Source organism: Aplysia californica, unplaced genomic scaffold (genome assembly GCF_000002075.1).
Source record: "Aplysia californica isolate F4 #8 unplaced genomic scaffold, AplCal3.0 scaffold00043, whole genome shotgun sequence".
NCBI classification, from domain to species: domain Eukaryota; kingdom Metazoa; phylum Mollusca; class Gastropoda; order Aplysiida; family Aplysiidae; genus Aplysia; species Aplysia californica.
The window spans coordinates 458,240-478,083 of record NW_004797313.1 but is presented as its reverse complement, the minus strand read 5'-3'; the positions used below and the strand labels follow the sequence as shown (position 1 = coordinate 478,083).

At 35.5% G+C, this 19,844-nt stretch overlaps 1 protein-coding gene across 3 annotated transcripts in view; it reads left to right on the top strand.

Annotated features, from left to right (window-relative positions):
* The first annotated feature begins 42 nt into the window (after positions 1–42).
* The window catches only part of LOC101845071 (kinesin-like protein KIF28P), a 27,400-nt gene continuing 7,598 nt past the window's right edge, over positions 43–19,844 (top strand). The window contains exons 1-21 of one of the 3 annotated variants that reach the window (XM_005092248.3): positions 43–143; positions 1,261–1,348; positions 3,013–3,207; positions 4,462–4,677; positions 5,760–5,874; positions 6,597–6,708; positions 8,427–8,534; positions 9,093–9,226; positions 9,638–9,708; positions 10,213–10,273; positions 11,236–11,403; positions 12,039–12,154; positions 13,500–13,614; positions 14,154–14,217; positions 14,897–15,025; positions 16,211–16,374; positions 16,791–16,939; positions 17,219–17,356; positions 18,195–18,330; positions 18,768–18,853; positions 19,233–19,301. In XM_005092248.3, the coding sequence (XP_005092305.1) occupies positions 1,307–1,348; positions 3,013–3,207; positions 4,462–4,677; positions 5,760–5,874; positions 6,597–6,708; positions 8,427–8,534; positions 9,093–9,226; positions 9,638–9,708; positions 10,213–10,273; positions 11,236–11,403; positions 12,039–12,154; positions 13,500–13,614; positions 14,154–14,217; positions 14,897–15,025; positions 16,211–16,374; positions 16,791–16,939; positions 17,219–17,356; positions 18,195–18,330; positions 18,768–18,853; positions 19,233–19,301 (2,388 nt within the window). In that variant the 5' untranslated portion in view covers positions 43–143; positions 1,261–1,306. The other 2 variants (XM_005092249.3, XM_005092247.3) reach the window with 2 other exon arrangements.

Below are 19,844 nucleotides of genomic sequence, written 5' to 3'. Positions count from 1 at the left end.
GATAGTGTGTAAACGAAACCTCCCCACGGAATAAGCTGTAAAGCTCTAGGCCTAGGCTATTTCGAAATACTGGCACCACCTATTTCCAACAGCATATGACGTCAGTGCAAATTTTCACTCTGATGTCATTTTTGCGTGCTGAGGTCTGTTTGATTAATTTGTGCAGATCATTGCAGATACACCGCCATTGTCCTTTAATCAATTTTTTGCAAGGTAGAACATACCCCACGATCAGCTCATCTCAGCATCTGTCTGTTCAATCACTGACGGCCAATCAAGAGACGCGAGTGTGTTGACCTATGAATATTGTATTTGATGGTAATGCGGGATCTCTTCCTGAGGCAGTGGTGTTATGGTGCCATTTGTTTTTTCCAGTGGAGTTCAATGGATTTTGGAAAATCATTTTGACTTGAATTTGAAGTGCGCACATTTTAATGTTAAGTTGTTCGGATCTTTTCTGTAAAAGTGCACTATTTTATTATGAATCAAATTTACCATGCAAACTCCTCATTTAGCTTCAGTAATTAATAAAATCTAAACAGACCTGTGGAAACAATCCCTGTCTTCAGATCTGAGACTCAAACACTCCAACTTCAAGTGAGGCGTTGATAGTGAGGAAGTTTTGGTGAAAAAAAATTGAAAAACCCCCACACAAAAGCATTCAATGAACCTGTCAATATTTCTCCAGCTACCATTTAGACTAAAGATCTATAGATGTGATACAAGTCATGCACATCCATTATGACAATAATCACTTATTGGGAACCTTATGAGGGTCACGAATGCTATGAAAATTTTGATCATTTGCAATATATTTTCGACAATATAGTGGTTCAGATGTAAAATATTGTGCCTACAAAATCCTAGACAATAACTTAGAGTGATTTCCTACGCATTTCTTCATAAACACACGAAAAAGCATAAATGAATATTGAAAACCTATTTTGCCACTGGTTATTTTGTAGTGTACTGTAAGATTTTCAACACACTGTGACAAATTCAAAAGCTGTCGGACAGAAATAAAAGTTTTTCATAGATTTTTTAAGCTTCACAAACCTTCAATTTTTACGGTAGTAGGCCTATTCAAGTTCTTTTAAACTTTTTACTATTGATAGACTACCAAATGGATCGAATGACAAATGTAAATGTTTTTGCTTAAAATATTATCATCCTTCTTATATGATTGTTATTCAAATCTGCTTTTGTGCTTTTATATTCATCAACTTCAGAAACTCACTCTGGTTTTTTATTTCATTTCAGAACTGACAGTTGTTGATATTGTGTGATTCCTGCTTCAATTGCCAAAATGACTGAAACAGTTAAAGTGGCAGTTAGGGTTCGCCCTTTTGTATCCTTACATTCTTGAACAAATTGAATTTACTTTCTTAAAAACAAATTAAATACATATGATAGTTTTTGTGTTTATTTGTGTTACCAGAACTATTATGGCTTTTTTAAAGGGGGCTAAGCATATTGTGAGAAGCATGTGTATTAATTTCACGGGAGTAGGAAATAACATTAGGTTGGTTTTGAAGTTTCAAGTTCGTTTATGCCAGCCAAATTCAAACTTGCTTTTCTACAGAAAGAAATTCATTGAACTAGATCTCAGTCCTGTTTTATCAATAGAGATTTTTTGTACTTAGGATGTGTAAAAGTTGAACAATGTATGGATAATATTATCCTCAATATCTTTATGATAACTTACGTTAATGTAATGAACTGATATAGGGCTTCTGACAGCGCCAGCTATCGTGCTAGAACCCGTCTGCTGGGACATTTCAGTAACCCACTTTCAGCACTTTTTAAGGACCCCCGGGCAAGTGTTGAGTTCCTGCGTGCTGTCGGCATCGCTGACCGTTTATGAAGCCACAGCGCCAGAAGAGAGAGAGAGAGAGAGAGAGAGAGAGAGGGCTTCTGACCCTGCTTGTCTGGGCCTGCCCGGGCTGAGAGGGATACAATATCTAAGCAGAAAGACCAAGATACTTGATATGGGGCAGCAAACCAGTGTTTTGATGTGTAATATTTGTGATGTCTATTGACAGCTAATTGGCTAATTGTTTCTTTTTTTTTTTTTTTTTTTTTACTAATCACTCATCTAACACTTTCAGCTCTGCTGATCATAGGAGAAGGACAAAGACATGGTCCAAATGTGAATGCAGATAGGAAGAGAAATAGTTAAATGAAGTATGTGATCACCGTAATGTACAAACTGCTTTCGCCTGCTAACACAGCACATCCCACTGAATTCCTACCTAAAGGATCTTCAAGGATACCCCACCCGACTGCTCGTCGTGTGACTGCCAGGATGAAACAGTATCACATCACTTCTTTACCTGCCTTGCACTAAGCGACTTGCGTAGTACCTACATACCTGCCTCTCCAGACATCGGAAATACTCTACACAACGACAAAACACAGCTGATAAAAACAGATGGAGGACTCACAAGTGTGGGAACCATGGTTGCATGATTACATGGCTGCACAGCAGAGAAAATGCTGATAGTATTTTAAAACCTGCAACTTGGAAGCATCAGTATTTTTTTAAGAAAAGGAACATTTTGATTTCCATTAGCATTACATCAGTTGAACTGATATAATAACTAGAATTAAAAGAACTGAATGACGGGGTTTAGTTGTTGGAATTGAAGGTGATCCACTGTAGATTTCTATATTGTGTTGACCAAAATTAGGACTGCGATATGCTTACAATGATCTAGAATTGTCATTTATTGGAAAGACGATTTGGACATGTGTTTCTTAAGAATTGTCAATTCCTTGAGACAAACATTTTTAGAGGTAATCAAATGAAGCAATTGTAGATTACGGAATGACTTTATTTTCAGTTCACATTTGAGACCTCTCTCTCTCTCTTTTTGTTTCTTATGAGATTTGTTATGTGCCCTTCCTTTTGAGAAGTTATATTATTGAAATGTTTGTGCTGCTTTGTGTCCTGGGCAACATTTTTTTTTTTCAAGCAATATTTTTTCGAAAGAGTTTCTTTAACCATACAAGAACTCCAGGGAAATCAATCGCAATGCTAAGCTCATCATTGAGATGTCTGGGAACCAGACCATAATCAAGGATCCAGAAAATATGAAAGCGGAACCAAGAAAATTTGCCTTTGATTACTCTTACTGGTCTCATGATGGGTTCAAAGAGAGAGCTGATGGTTATAATGAACCCGCAAGCAGTAAATATGCTGACCAGGTAAGCCAAGCATGGATTTCATTTCATTGTTGTGAATAATTTATATTTCTCATGGCTTAGATTGTTTTTAAAAGTTTAGTATACAAACCACTCTTTAAAGCTAAGTATGTCAGAAATACGGGTACCTCTTTATCCTCTGTCCATGTCAAACAGGACAAATTGAAATCTTTACTGAATCAAACTTTTTCTTTTACGAATTTACCAAATTTACCATTCTATTTGATAGGAAGTTTGCCAAAGTAAGCAATTTTACAAAACAAATATCAATGATTTTGGAAAATTTTGTGTTTATTGTATTATTATCCCCCCCAAATAATACCAAACTTAAACACTTAAATGAGTAGCCTACTTGAATTCGATAAAAAATGGTGCCTGTACACCATCAAAAACATTCCACTTGTTTTTTTAGTTCACATGCTTTTAATGAGCGTAGGGAGTTTATTGCTGTATACTTGCCTAACAATGTGCACCTTCAAGTATGATTTTTTTTGGATAGAGTATTCAAAATTCCCCCTGTTGATAAAAAGACTGAACTCTGTTTAGTGTTTAAAGGTAACTGTAAATGTGAATGGAAAGGAATAATGCTTGCCACCCTTGCGTTTTTGGTTTTTTAAAAATCATCTATATTACCTGTATGTTCCAGTGAACAGGTTCCTTTAAAATTCCTTTTTAAGTATTGTATTCGATTATCTCCTTATCTTGAACTTTAAAAAAAAGAGACACCCACTATATACTGTACTGAAGTCAGGAATGCAAAGACAATGACTGTTGAAAAATCTATGTTGTTGCACTTCAAAGCTCTTAAAGGGATCATTTTGGGAATTATTAAAAAATTTAATGCTCCGATTCTTCTATCTTTCTGATATACTTTTCGAAGCTCTGGTATTGAAGAAAATGCTTTTCCAACAGTGTTTTAGGAGTCAGTAGGATGGAAGTGTTATATAAACTTGACAACTTGATAGTGGGATTTGTTCATTTTGTAAAAAAACAAACAAAAACCAAGAAAACATTAGCCTATGCATTTGTTGAGTTTAAGCCTATTTTTTAAAAAGTTCAAATTGTTGAATTGATTTTGGAATCAATTAATTGGGAGAACTTTTTGACATCTTGAGGCTACTGGAATTTATCTATTTCAGTTTCTGTTCTGTTGCTTTCTCCCAGTGAGTCTTTAGGTGACTTTTCATTTTATGTGTTTTGTTTGTGTTATAGAGAGTGAGCTAGCAAGCTAATAGTCTCGTCACATGTCTGTTACAGAAAAAGGTGTTTGATGACTTGGGGCGAGGAGTTTTGGAAAATGCATGGAAAGGTTACAACTGCTCTTTGTTTGCCTATGGACAAACTGGAAGTGGAAAGTCTTACAGTATCATTGGTAGCCCTGGCAACAAAGGTATTGTTCCTCTCGTGGGTGAGGAGCTCTTCAGGGGCCTTGAGGAAAAGAGAAAATCAGCGGCTAAAGATGCTGATTTCCAGGTAAAGTTCGCATTTTACATTCACCATTCACATGAGTGCTTTTCTCATAGTATTTGTAATTGAAGTTTTCTTTCAAGGATTGTTAAAACAATAATCACTGACAGATATGTTTAGCTTTCAAGAACTTATGTACTTGACAGGACTGTTTATTAACAGTCTTTTAGATTCTGTTCTCATGTCGGCTGAGCTATAACCCAGTATAATGACATGAGTCAAGATGTCATTTATGTCTCACCCCCGATGCGATAAAGGCTCCTACTTATAGTTTATATTGAATGCACGCTTTTATTATGACGGTGTAAAGCGAAAGAAATTCTTTCTCACTGTTCCCAAAGCATTGGATATATTGAGCTTTAGTTTCTACAGATATATCTTAGAGTTAATTGTGCCTTTTTATTTAGAATCAGTTAAACTGTATAAAGTACAATAATAGTGCATCTTTTGCAATTGCATTAAACATGTTTGCACTGCGATATATTCCCTCTGTTGAGATAAATATTGTGGAAAATTATTTTTTTCAAATATGGCTGTGGCAATTGATGCCCACCCCTAGTTCTACTGCAGTCTGAATTTATGTACATACTGTCTCAATTTGTTGGCATTCCCATGATCTTGATCGATGCACACTTTACAACAAACTATGCCAGTTAGGCTTTACTTTTACCAGTATAGTATGTTATAATCTTCCCCTAGTAATACACACACAAATATATGCGCATATTCACAGACACATGCATGCTCACATTCATAAAAACACACCACATGACATATATATTTATAATACACATGCAGTGTGAAATTTATCTTAATGCACACCTTGTTTAACAGGGAGATTATTTCATGAAGCCTGGCTGTATTATTAGTTTGAGGGATTCTACCTCTAATATCATTGTTTTTTCCAAATAAGATTGTAGAAAAAATAATTTAACCTTTAGTTAGGAAGATATATAGATCCTATAAGCAACCTATCTTCATGCTATGGAGTAATGTATAGTATGAACGAAATGACATTAACAAGAATAAAATTCCATGGGATCGCTCTTGTTTGGTATTTTAAAATGACTCGTTTCAATTTTTTAAAGGTCCATCTTAGCATGATGGAAATCTACAATGAACAAGTGAGGGACCTTCTCTCCTCCAAAGCAGCTGTAAAGGGTGGACTCCGAGTGCGCCAGCACCCCGCCAAAGGATTTTATGGTGGGTAATGATAAAACAATTTGTTTGTGTATCAAAACTGATATACCACAGTCACAATTCGAGCACCCTCTTGTGCTGATTGAAATAATTCCTCTGGTAGAAATTATAGAGAAATGAGAGTAAAGTGGGACTTCAAGTATTTTAGTTTTAATTTCTTATAACATTATTTCCTCACATACCTCAACACAACTGATATTTTATAAAAGTTCATATTACTTAATAAAAAATATTGCAGTGCCTCATCAAAACCTGAGAAAAAATAAGTGAAATGATTGCACTTTGAGATACATTATGCCTAAATCCCTAGTTATTGGTGCTGCAACCCCAGATAACTATAATTTTGGCATGATCAAGACAGAAAGAGTTTAAAAGCTTCAAGATTAGGTAATTCTTTATCTTCTCCTTTTTTGTGAAACATTAATTAGTTCAGAGACAGAGTGTGTCATCTGTCAATTTCATAGCTCTAAAAGACAAATACAAAAAGCACTCTCATCTTTATAAGACTTTGACTGTTCCTCAGTATTAAAAAGATTCCTGAATATATTTTCAGATATTTTGTAATCCCATTCTTATTTTATTTTCACCCTTATGGCACTGTGTAAACTTTTCTTGGATTTATTTTTGGACTACACATTTTATGTATCTGTTGGAACTTCTTCAGTATTTTATATTATAAGCTTAGATGTGTCAATTAAAACAAACCTTTTCTTCGTCTTTCTCAGTGGAAACTCTCACATCATCACCTGTAAATAGCTTTTCTCATATTGAAGCAAAGATGAATGAAGGAACAACAAACCGCACCATTGCTTCTACAAACATGAATGCCACTAGCAGGTGATTGCAATGTTTTCCTTAGAATTCTTTTCCCGAGTCAAATTATGGCAGGATCATGCTAAGATTGCAAAGGTTCATATAGTAGGAAAACAGTATTACGTTAAGGCACATAGCTCTCTTAGCCTTGGAAGGTTTTAACAATGTTTCTCCTGATTCTTTTAGCAGAATGGGAAAAGTGAGCCAGAGGTAGTATTATTAGATTCATGATTCTACCCTCATAAACTATCAAATTGTAACATTTCTACTATTTATGAAGAAATGAACTGGATAAAGAGTGAGAAAAGCAAACTCTATACTATTCATACAGATGTGAAAGCAAAGCAATGTTAAAAATGAAATGACAAAGGCAAACAAACAACCAAAAAACAATGCATGATTCTGAACTTCTCCAATGATAGATGTGGAACACTTCACAGCTAGTCATACTAAGCAGTCTGTGCAAATCTCCGACCCATAGTTCAGGTGTCCATTCAAAGGATCTGGCTCCTGCAGTAGGGTGACAAGACCTGCTGGTATGAAATCTGCAGCTCAATCTTTGCCCATGCTTAGAGAGTTAGAATTTTGTCCAGATAGATGTATTTGTTGTGGGGTAGTAAAAGTGAACAGCAGCAAGGCAGGCCTCGACATGAAAAGCAAGAAAACAAAAACAATGGTCTTATCAAAATCTTCTGGAAAAACAACATAGATGGGGAGACAATCAAACAAGTGCACCAGTTCAAATATCTAGGGGCAACAATCACAGATGATGGAAGAAGTGAAAAATAAATAAACATAAGAACAGCAGCTACAAAAACAAGATTCAGCCAAATGTACAAACGATTTGAATCCAGGCAACTATCTCTCACTTTAAGAAAGAAAATGCTGGAATGCTACATTTTCCCCATATTCCTATATGGTGCAGAGATCTGGACTTTGACAAAGAAAGAAGAAAATTAAATAAATGCGTTTGAGATGTGGTGCTTTCATACAATGGCCAGAATATGTTTGGAAACAAAAAAGACAAACAGTGAGATATGTCAGATTCTACACACAAGACAAACCCTGCTGAATAAAATAAAATGTAGAAAAATACAATACTTTGACCACTTTAAAGGACACGAGACTATTGTGAAAGAGGTTCTTGAAGGAAAGATGTATGGCAGGAGAGCCAGGGGCAGACAGAGAAAAGCTTGAATGGATAACATAAGAACATGGACTAGCCTGAATATGGCTGAATGTGCAACAGCAGCTTGTGACCGTGAAGGATGGAGGGTCATAATACGCCTACCTGAGTCAGAGATGACATGATCTCCAGTAGTAGTATTTCCTTGGTGTTTTTTTTCCCTCTGAGAGAATAGATGTGTAAAACAAGATTTATTTTGACCACTCTTGGTTCTGTACTTTGACAGTTGGTATTTTTGATGAGAAAAATAATGTGCAAGATTCAGCTTAAGGTTTCAGTGAACACTGGGTAAATATGTATTATTAAACATATTCCTAAATACTGTCAAAACAGAGCGCATCATGCATTTTCCTCTTTTGAGACTTCCTTACAATATATTTTGAAATCATTATTATCTGTGTATTGAGGGTTTTGGAAAAAAGAGAACTGGAAGAAATGTGTTATACTTCATATTTTAGTGACTAAATAAAGCTTAAACTGCGTTTACTAATTTATTCTTTATTTCAAAATTCTGTAACTTCTGGCTGCATGTGACAACTGTTGATGTTTTTTTCAGTCGAGCTCACACAATTGTGGCAATGACTTTTACACAAAAGGAGAAGAATGAAGCTGGTCAAAGTATGACAAAGACATCGATTATCAACATTGTGGATTTGGCAGGCAGGTGAGCACTGCATATGAAAAAGAACACTATGTGAACATGTGCAGCTTTACTCTTTACTCTTCTCCAGTGTGTGTCTTAACTGTATGATGTCTTTTTGGATAGATGTAATTCTCTTGCTGGCGAATGTATGCTTTTCCTATCACCCTTGGTCTGGGTATATGATCACATCCAATCATAAAGTATGGCTGTGTTCAAGAGATGATGTAATCTCTTTTTCTATTTTAAAAAAAATTAGTTTTGTTTTAATCCTCAAGTTAATGAAAGGGTTCTCATTTCCAACATAACTGCTGAAAATTGAACTGTGCAAAGGCATACTATGTACATGTTACAGTGTTTTTGGCTGAAAGTTAAGTTCATGAAATGGAGAACAAAGCAAAAAAAAAAAAAGAATTTAAAGTGATATTTGATAATCTATCTTGCACCACCTTAAGGACAGCTCTCAAGATTTCACATCCCCTTCTATCTCACCTCACATTCCTTTGTACCATCTGATAATACACTGTTCAGTCTGAATTTTGTTCGTCACATGTTTTGTTTTTATCATTTTGCGACTACCAGTGAGAGGGCAGACAGTACTGGTGCAACCGGAGACCGTTTGAAGGAGGGTTCTGCCATCAACAAGTCTCTGAGTACCTTGGGAAATTGTATCAAAGCACTTGCTGACATGGCTGGTGGGAAGAAGAATGTACTTGGTAAGATGTCTGTATTTTTAAGTTATAAAGAGTTAAGTAATGTAATTGTTCTTTCTTTATGACACCATGATATCAGTTGTTTTGTCACATTTCCCTGTTCATATATGTCTGACTAGGCTTATTTTTTAAACACAGGACTAAGAAAAATGGAGGAAGAGAAAGAAAGACAAGGTAGAAAAAGAAGGAAAAAAGTAGCCTAGGTATTTTTGCATTTTTTCTTCGAAACAAATAACATCTCCTTTTCCCTCTTGACTGCCTTATTTTTTTAACAGAAAGGAAGAGAAGGTGCAGGCTAAAACTAATCTCATGTCAAATTGAAGAATGTTTAACTTTTCCCTTATTTGTTATACTTTGTACCTCATAAAGGATTTTTTGAAATGAGTAATCTTGTATTGATTGTTATAATTTCAGTTCCATTCCGAGATTCTGTTCTGACAAAGCTCCTTAACAATGCTCTGGGGGGAAACAGTAAAACAGTCATGGTAAGGCTCAAGTTATTCTTTTTCAGTTGCCTTTTCATTGTCAAATATTGTGATGACCTCATTAGCATTATTTTTGCCAGAGGGTACTGGGGTGCGGCCGTGAGAACAACGAAGCGGAATAAGTCATTTCACTCAATTGTTATATTTGGATACTTTCCAGGGCTCTTTTTACTGTAGTTAATGTAAGGAAGATGAATCGTCCTAACAATGTCTTAAGCTGGATATAACATTGGCTGGAATGGTACTATTAATTCCTTTAGAGTTGGGTCTTTTTAGTATCACTGTCAAAATTTGTATTCATTCATATAAGATCACTTATCTCTTTCAACTCATTTTGGTTGGTAGCTTTATGAATTTCTGCCTTAGCATTGTTTTGTTTTATTTTCATTTAAAGAAGACAATTTGACTTTCATTGTTGACCTTTTGAGATAATGAATCAAGTCATAGGTGAAATTAATTTTATGTTAATCTGAGATTGAAATGATAATTCACAACTTTCATCAGGTTGCTGCCCTCAGTCCTGCAGACATCAACTATGAAGAGACTTTGTCCACTCTTAAATTTGGTAAGAGAAAACTTCAGTTGTCCATTACAAGTTTTGTTTCCATCATTTTCTGTTGTTGTTGTTGTTGTTGTTGTTAGCGATCCAGTAGCATCTGAACGTTAACTCTTCTGCATGATGCCATTCGGTAATAGTTGCATGTTTGTTCTAATTGTTGTCTTGAGGAGTAGAGGCAATTAGATGTGTGGGGTAGCTTGGGAAGAAAACATCCCCTTAAATCAGTTAGTTTTCTGCAGAAGAACAGATGATGTTCCACTGTATCTGAGGAGTAGTCACATAGTGGGCAAGCAACAGACTGCTTTACTCCAATTCGGTTGAGATGTTGGTTGAGGGGTACATGTTGTGTTCTAAGTTGGAAGATTATGGATTGATCTCCCCTCCTCAACTCATTCCATCATTTTCTAAACAGCTTCATTTTATTGTATGAGGAGGAAATATAATTGGTGCTGACAAGTTTTTGCTGTGGGAACATTTTATTGAATCTGTTACTTCATAGGTTTGACACCATAAGTGTGTTGATGTTTCGTCTTTTTGTTGGGTAATTTATGTTTAGAAAGGGCTGGGGAATGTGAAGCAATGAGCAAATGCTGCAGCTTAAAAAACCCCAAGATATTATAGGGTTTTTTTTCGTTAAAAAACAAACAAACTGAGTTTGAACTTTGCATAGCCCTCTTCAAGGCTCACTTTGAAAGGCAACTGAGTAAGGAACTTTTGCGTTTTTTCTTTGTTTTTTTTGGTTGATAACTTGTGATACATTTTTAAAGTATGCTTTCTTAAAAGTCATGGCAGGATTAAAGTTATGGCCGGGATAATTAGCCAAGACAAATGAGAAAAGTTTTCATAATCTTATTGCTCATTTTTTCCCCCACAAATAAATTCTCTTTGAATTTATATAACTGTTGTGGAAGTTGAACAAATTCTTGATTGTCTGAGATTAAAAAAAATAAAAATTCATGTTCTCTCAGCTGACAGAGCCAAGGCAATCAAGACATCGGCTGTCATCAACGAGAGCCCAACTGACAAGCTGATCCGAGAGCTGAGAGAAGAAAACCAAAAACTGCTGGAGATGCTCAAGGCTGGAGGTGTTGGGGCCGGGGCTGCTGCAGCGGGTGGATCAGCTGCTTCAAGCCAGGGTCAGGATCTGTGCTTGCTGTGTGTGTGTGTGTGTGTGTGTGTGTGTGTGTATGTGTGTATGTGCGTGTGTGCATGTGTGTGTGTATGTGTGTGTGCATGTGTGTGTGTGCGTGTGTGTGTGTGTGTGCTTGTGTCTGTTTTTGTGTTTGCTTTTGTGTGTGTGTGTGTGTGTGTGTGTGTGTGTGTGTGTGTGTGTGTGTGTGTGTGTGCTTGTGTTTGTTTTTGTGTTTGCTTGTGTGTTTGTTTGTGTGTGTGTGTGTGTACATGTGTGTGTGTGTACATGTGTATGTGTGTGTGTCTTGATTGATAATAACATGTGTGTGTGTGTGTGTGTGTGTGTGTGTGTGTGTGTGTGTGTGTGTGTGTGTGTGTGTGTGTGTGTGTGTGTGTGTGTGTGTGTGTGTGTGTTTATGCTTCTTTATACATATACAAGCGTACATGTGTGTATGTGTGTGCTCAGATGAATGTTGGTGTCTTGATGTTTATTTACTGTAAGCACAAAAACATGTCAAGTCAGGCTTACACATATTCTACAACATGGCACATAGGCAGTCGCTTATATTCTGTGGTCTTGAATTTGAACACTTACTGTGAATTACTTTTACAAATAATCTTACATAAATGTCACTTTCAGAGGTTGAAGAAATGAAAAAACAAATGGAAGAACAAATGGCTGCCAATCAAAGAGAACTGGAAGAAATGAAAAAGTCATGGGAGGAGAAACTGAAGGATTCCCAGGCAGATTCTTTGGTGAGTTCAAAAATGTTTGTTGATTGTTTTTTAGATAGGATTTAAATGTAAGGCAGCGTGGTGAAATCAGACGCTTGTCAAAATAACGAAATCGGAGAAATAGGCATTTTCCCACCGCTAGTTTGGAAATTTTTATCGAATTTTATTTTTCCGGCTTAACTTCTTTTATGCCCATATAAAAACAGATTCCCTTGTGAGTTTTACTGAAAAACATTGATTAAAGGCACAAAATATGTCATTTTAAATTTTGCCAAGAGTCTTTAGTTATAGGAGTTACAAATTTTGTCGGCCATTTTCTCGCTACTATCACAACTGAAACCAGGCGACATCACTTCCTTCAAATGCAGATATCTTGAGTTCTATTTAAGATAAATTTCTATTTATTTCATTGAAAGCAAGGCAAATAAATCAGCTTTCAAATGATACCAATAACTTCACATGCACAAAAATTGATGAGCACCTGATTCCACTGCGTCATAACACAAATAGACTTGTGTATAAGATAGGTATAATTATTATGCAGTGCTGTTTTGAATTCAGATATCCAGAGTAAATTATTGTTCAAAATGTGTCTGTTTCATTTTATTCTTGGGGAAGAGTCACGCTTTTAATCAGTTTCAGGAGTCTGATCTGTTTTGTTTAGAAAGACACTAGGTGGAAATTAGATCACATATGCTCAAAGAAATTAAGAAAAAGAAAAAAAAAATATTTTGCTATTACTTTTGAAAATCCACATAGCAAAATTTCAAACATTTTGTTAGACATAATATGCTTTATGATGGTAAGTTAGCTTCTAAGAGGGGTTGAAATCCCTTCTATGCCTACTTTATTTATGTACATGATGAATAGAACGGAAGTAGCTTTCAGGTTGTTACCCATTTACATGTCTACAAATTTTATATTACATACGTGGAATATGGTTTACAGTAGAATGGTGTACTTTATCGGAGTCAAGGGATCAAGGTCTCGAAAAACACATTTTATTACATGTGGAAGGTATTTTAATAAGGCAGAAGTTACATGGTCTAATAATCTTCTCAGCTTACTTTGCTATATATTTTTGTACCTTAATAAGACTTATTAGTATTTCCCATTCTTTTCAATATGAGGACATTATGGGTGGGTGGTTGGCGGGTGCTCTGGTGCGGTCTGTTCCTTCTTTTCTATCAAACATCTATCCTTTTTATCTCTCCTCCTTCTTTTTGTGTTTTGTCACTCTCTTGTAACACCTCAAATATTTGACACTTACATGACCTAATTGTGTTGCAAGTGCTGTAAAAGGCTAACTAAAACTTAACTGGACATTATTGTGCATTACATCATTCTTTCTGAAATGTACTTGCAGGCAAAATTGGAGGCAGAGAAAAAGAAAACAGAAGAGAGGAAAGTTACCCCTCACTTCTGGAATCTGAGTGAAGATCCAGCCTTGACAGCGATGATTATACATTTCTGTCGAGAGGGTAAAACTTTTGTCATAGCTATGATTATAAAAATACCAATCTAAATCAGAAAGATTTGCTGAAATTTTGAATTATTTGTAACTGAAAGATGTGCTCACGATGCACTTCATGAGATTCAATACTAAGGTCACATATTCTTAAGGTTTTCTAGTTTTGTTCTTACTGAATGTTGCTCATAGTTCTTAGAAAGTTATTTAACAAATTTTCAAATTCATCGTAAATTTCATATGAATTTTTTTTTGCCTACCCCATTTCTTGTGTTTTGTTTGTGTGGAAATAACTTTTATAACCATAAAGCTTGAAGAATAAGTTTCTTTATAAGTTTTGCGTCTTCAACCATTGTGCTATCTGTTAAGACATTCCCTGTACTTGGTGTGACAGGCTAGATGTTTCTTGTCAGTAAGTTTGCAAAGATAATCTAAATGAGCAGGTATGGTACTGCTTTGAGGTTTACAAAAGTCTTGTGTAATGTAACAAGTCTGAATAGAATTTAGTTCTTTCCTGTTATGAAATTCAAAGCTATTCCATTAATTTTGCAGGCACTGCCAAGATTGGGAACAAGAATGCGAGTCCAGCTCCTCAAATCTTGATGAATGGTCTCAGGTAAGGCCTCGCATTACTGCTCCTCCTTTGAGTTATAACATGGACTGTTGTAACTAATTTGTAATATGAGAAATCTCTTGCCCCATTTTAGATGATGGTTCAACTCATAAGAGATGGTTACAAATGAGAATCTTATGGTTTATGAAATCTTTGGAGGCTGATACATGTAATGGTAATTCCAAAATCTTGTAAAGATGTATCATGTAGTGAGGGAGTTTTCTGGAAGAAATTTTGTTTTAGTAATGGCTGTGGTGAATTTGCGAAGGGGACCGAGGGGGGGGGGGGGTTAAAAATAGCTCTGTATACCCAAGTCTATTGTCTATTTCATTGTATTACATCCAAATTGTTTCCTTTTTTTCTGAAACAGTGCACCTGGTTGGCTTTGTTGCTTATGATGATATGCCATTCTGTACTGTTCATATTAAACCCTTTGAGGTTGTTTTTATTGGTAGAATTTCCTCTTTGAATATTTGTTTCTACTGGAAAAAGGACACGATGAGATATCATTATGTATGTATTTAAATTTCTACAAATTTCTTTTAAGACTGAAATAATTGTTTGTGTTTTTTAGCGTATAGAACAATTTCAGAAACTATATACTTTGAACACAAGAAGACAAATGGCTTTCATTTGTATACTTTACAACACTGATAACATGTTTTCTGTAATTTTTCGTCAGTATTTTGAAGGATCATGCAACTGTCACCAACAAGAAGGGAACAGTCTCCTTGAAGCCTGTGGGAGAAGCCAAGATCATGGTGAATGGCAAAGTCATCAAGCAAGACACAGAGCTCCATCATAATGACAGGTAAATGCATTGTCATTATATTACGGCTTGCTTTGTCCTTGATTTATTGTGTTTGGCTCTCAGCATGGCTCTTTTACTTCTACTATTATTTGGTGCTGTCTTCCTCGTGAAATGTGGCTATTTCTGTACTATCTATCTCTAAGTTTTAACTTAACAACAACTACCCTTGAGGTATGATAATAATAATAATGATAATATTAACATTAATAATAATAATGATAATAATAATGATAAAAGATTGTATTTAAATAGCACATATCCCTGCATGAAAGTAGGCTCTGTTTACTTACAATTTATCATTGTCCTGTAGACCTTTTGGAAATATTCTGAGCTTTCAGGGAAGCACTCGGTGCCAGCTGCTATTTTCCGGGTTCTTAAACACTAATGTATGAACTATATTTTTCTCTATCTTAACTGGATACCCATTCCTATTTGAGTGAAGAGAGGAACATTTGTGTAAAGTGATAAACTCAGACAGAGATTCAAATTCATGTCCATATGGTTGTTAGTTAACCCCTAAACCACCAATGCCATGTAATTTTTTCCTGATGTTTTAAGAAAATTAAACTGTTAGCTCAGCCATAGTCTAGAAGCATTGAAGCCAATTCACTTACGGAAAAGATATAATAGTATGTTAGAAAGAATACATCTTAACACAATTTCCATGTCAGGATGGTCTTGGTGTTTAGCTGTAAACACATATAACAGTTGTGATAATGCTCAAGCTTTTAATGACTCAAAAGTTGCAGTTGGTTTAGATCATTTTTTAAATGTAGTGGTTGAAATTGTCTATTATTCATCTCACAAATCTCCTTAGTTAATGTCTCACAATTTTACCGTTTTCTGAGTGAAAATGAATTTTGCTGAGCTCATAATAGTTTGTTGGTCAATGTCTGATGATGACCAATGCATTTGCAGAGGAAAGTATTTCTTAAAGGAAATAGAAGAAATAGGGATTAAGATGTCTTTATGGCTTCTGCTATGGCTAATGAGACCAATTTGGGCTTCACCATTTCTAATTCATGAAGCCTCATTTGATATTCTGCCCTATGTGATTGCTGCTCTCCAATTGGGTCAGTCAGGAGTTAGGCTCTCCCATGTCAAGGGATTAATGTTGAAGTCCTTCATATACATTTTCTAGGCTCATAGTCTTTTCAGTAAATTTTTTATGGTCTTTATCTTTAGGGTACTCTTTGGCTCCAATCATCTGTATGTGTTCCATCATCCTCAAGATGAAGCTAAGCAAGTCAAAGCGGGAAAAGGTGTCGAGGCACCTACTTATGACACTGCTCAAGAAGAAATTGCTAAAGAATCTGGTTTGATGGCCAACACTGATGGCAAATCCAAAGGTAAATTGCACCCAAGCATAGCTTTGTTTTATTTCTCTTAAACTCATGGAAGCTGATATTGGCATTCAATGGCAAAAGCAGTTGAAGTTAAGATCACTATGTAGCTCTGGTTCTACAGTGGAACTTACTAAGGTGGAAAACAGTGTAAGGTGGAAATTTGGAAAGTTGGAATCTCTTGGCATTCCCCTATGTCCCCTATGATAAATTGTCATAGATTGAACCAGTGTAAAGATCTTGTATATTTTACAATGAATTAAGGGTCTATCAGATACTTGGTCAAGAATATAATTTATTGCTGATTTAAAACTATAATATATCAAGGTTGATTGAGCTTGTTGTTTATAGAACACATCTTCTCTATACTCTGCCATGACTTTTAAGATAAGAGAAATTGTTTACTATTGTTTTTTTCCTAGAGGATTTAGTGTTACAAGAGGATCTGGTTCAGCTGCTGCCTATGGTCAGCGAGGCCAATGCTATGTCAGAGGAACTGGACAAAAAGGTCAAATTTGAGATCTGCTTGATCTCAGCTCGTGCAAGGGGTTTGAAAGAAGGCCCGACTGAGGTAATTTTCTGGTCTAGACTAAAAGAGTCTTGATACTGTGTAGAAAGTATTTTAGGATATTTTAAGTATTTTCAGACTGGATCATGACATTTGTAGATGAATTTACAGTGAAACCTTATTTATTTTATGGTTTTGGATGCTACATAAGTTTAGCTCTTATAAATGTGTCCTTAGGAATCATCTATGTCTACCCTTTTTGAATACTGCTACTTTTGGAAAGAAGCTGAAGAAATATGCTTAAACTTAGTCTGTTGTATACATGTGAACCGTTATTTTCAGGTGAAGATCAAGATGAAGAATTTGGAGAATGGCAACGCGTGGTTGTTGGACCGCAACAATTTCATCAACAGGAAGTATCTGATGCAGGAAATGTACCAGAACTTCATGGAAGGTGATACTGACTGGGATGTATCCAAGGTATTGTAATAAAAAATAAAACCAGTTCGAACAAACTGTTGGTTTCCTCAGCTATGACAAGATTAGGATTGTGTTTTCTTCTCAAAATAATGTTTCTTGTAGCAAGAGCAGAAAAGGTTAGAAAAGGTACTTGTTCATTTCATGGCTTTGCCCATTTGGTTGTTATATGACAAAATATATATTTTTCCTTGCTCTTTAAAAGGGCTGTTGTAAAGTAAACTAAATAAAAAGAAATAGGTTTTTCCTTTAAAAAAGATACTGATGCTATTATAAAGGTTTTAAAATCGTATTTTCAAGAATTGCACTCTTTGCAAATAACAGATTTCCACACTGTCCTGTTCTTTCCTGTACCAAGTGTACCCTCTCTGCCAATGATCAGGCAGGTCAGCTGATCTTGTGACATGAAGAAAACATTCTGCAGAAATACTGTCAAAATAGTCTAAGGTGACCACTCATTGTTGAAGAGAAAAGTAATTCTCTAAATAAGTGGATATCTTAGACAGAGTTATTATAATAATTTTTAAAAATCCGGGGTGCGAATTGTTTTTTTTCAACATGTGATTGTCTTAGACTGTTGGCCATAGCAAGAGATCGACTGTAGGTGCTGATGAAATAGCGTTCTTAAAATCATCTCTTATCTCCATGAGTCTTAATGGAACTGATTAAAAGTGGACAAATGTAGGGAAAGTATTTTCAAACAGTTGTCTCACATGTTACTGTTGCTCAATAATATAATAATTACATTTTGTGTGCTCTTTTGAGCAGATGTGGATGCATGTGTTAAGGTTTGTCATTGGGGAAACATTTTAAAAAAATTAAATAATTTTTTTTTTTAAAGGAAAAAGATCCATTTTGGGAACCTCATACAACACCAGTGATGATTGGTACAGTACATGTGTACATGCAGCCCATAGCTCATCTCATCGACATGGATGAGAATATGGTCATTATGGACATCAAAGGACAAGAGACAGGTAAGGTTCATAGTTCATAGCTGAATGAGGATTCTTCTGTGATGGGATCTGTTTTCAGTGTGTGTAAAGTCTGCCATTCTACACAGGTTGTGAGATGAAGATTTTGTTACGTAAGTAATCTAAAAAAAAGTGTAGATATATTACAGATACTTAAACATAATTATGTTGCAGGTTCTTCAGGACAGCGCTATCAAAGATGTGACTAGATTCATAATATAGTGTAAAGGATTGGAATGGATGGTGGGGAAAAAAACCCTCAAAATGTTTGGAAGAAAAGAAAATTTAATCAGTGTCGGATAGTAGAAGATGATGAATTTCATTGCGCTGTAGAATGTTCCTGGCTTGAGAAGAGATGGGACAGGGTATTTAATGGCCATGTAGTGTTTATGCAATATATAAATCAATTTACTTCATAACATTGAAATGTTTTTGTACAGGCCACTTGCTGATTGGATCTATTCCGTGTGATGCTAAATGGAAGACACTGCCTGAAGATGTTTTTGCTGATGATCCTAAAGAATTGGTAGGTCAAGGACTTCTATGTGCACCGACATGCTTTTATTTTACAAGGTCTTTTAAAGATTAAACTTCAATTTGATTCATTTGTATAACCATCTGCGTTTGTGTAATGAAGTAATGGTTAGGCCCGTCATCTTTGAATACAGAAGACATGATTTTGATTTCCCATGGGGGGGGGGATGAGACAAATTTACAATGACTTACAGGTGTAATCGAATGGAGATAAATAATTTGTTGGGAAGGTTGAAGTGGAATATATATCTAACTGTACTCTTACCATTTTGAAAACTGCATTTGTTGGGTTGTTTTTTTTAGACTTTTGAATTAATCAGGTACCTTGAGATTTTGTATTGTGCCATTGAGGAATACTGGTGTCTCCACAGAGTGGCAAAGCTCTCTACTTCAAGTTCTCAATCAAAGGAGCAAGAGGGATTCCTGCAAATTTTGACACAGTATGAATTGCATTCTATTTTTATTTTGTATTATAACAGTTTGTACTCCCCATAACTGAGTACCATTATTTCAATTGTCTGGTTAAAAACACTGTTGTAAATCCTTTATATAGTATTATTACCGGTATTATTAATCAAAAGGTCTAATATAATTTTTTTTTCATACGAAATAGCAAAGTCTTCACTCTCTAAAAAGGATAATTTTAGGAGAGATTTAGTTTTAGTATAGGTATTACGGTGCTTGCAACTTTATAAGGTCATATGAGTGCCAAAAGATTAGAGGTGTTACAAGAGAGTAATAAAAAATAAAAAAGAGAAGAAGGGGAGATAAGGACGATAGATGTTTGATAGGAAAGAAGAAAGAAAGAAGCAAACCACACCAGAGCACCCACCAACCACCCTCTAAGAGAGAAAATATAAAAGGTTGTTGGTGGGGGCAAAGGAGGAGACTGACAGAAACTTTTAGTTTTGGTGAGGTTCATTTTAAGATGGGATGTTTTAGGGGAGGAAAAAAAAAGGGTAGTGGTGGGTTGGGGGGGGGGA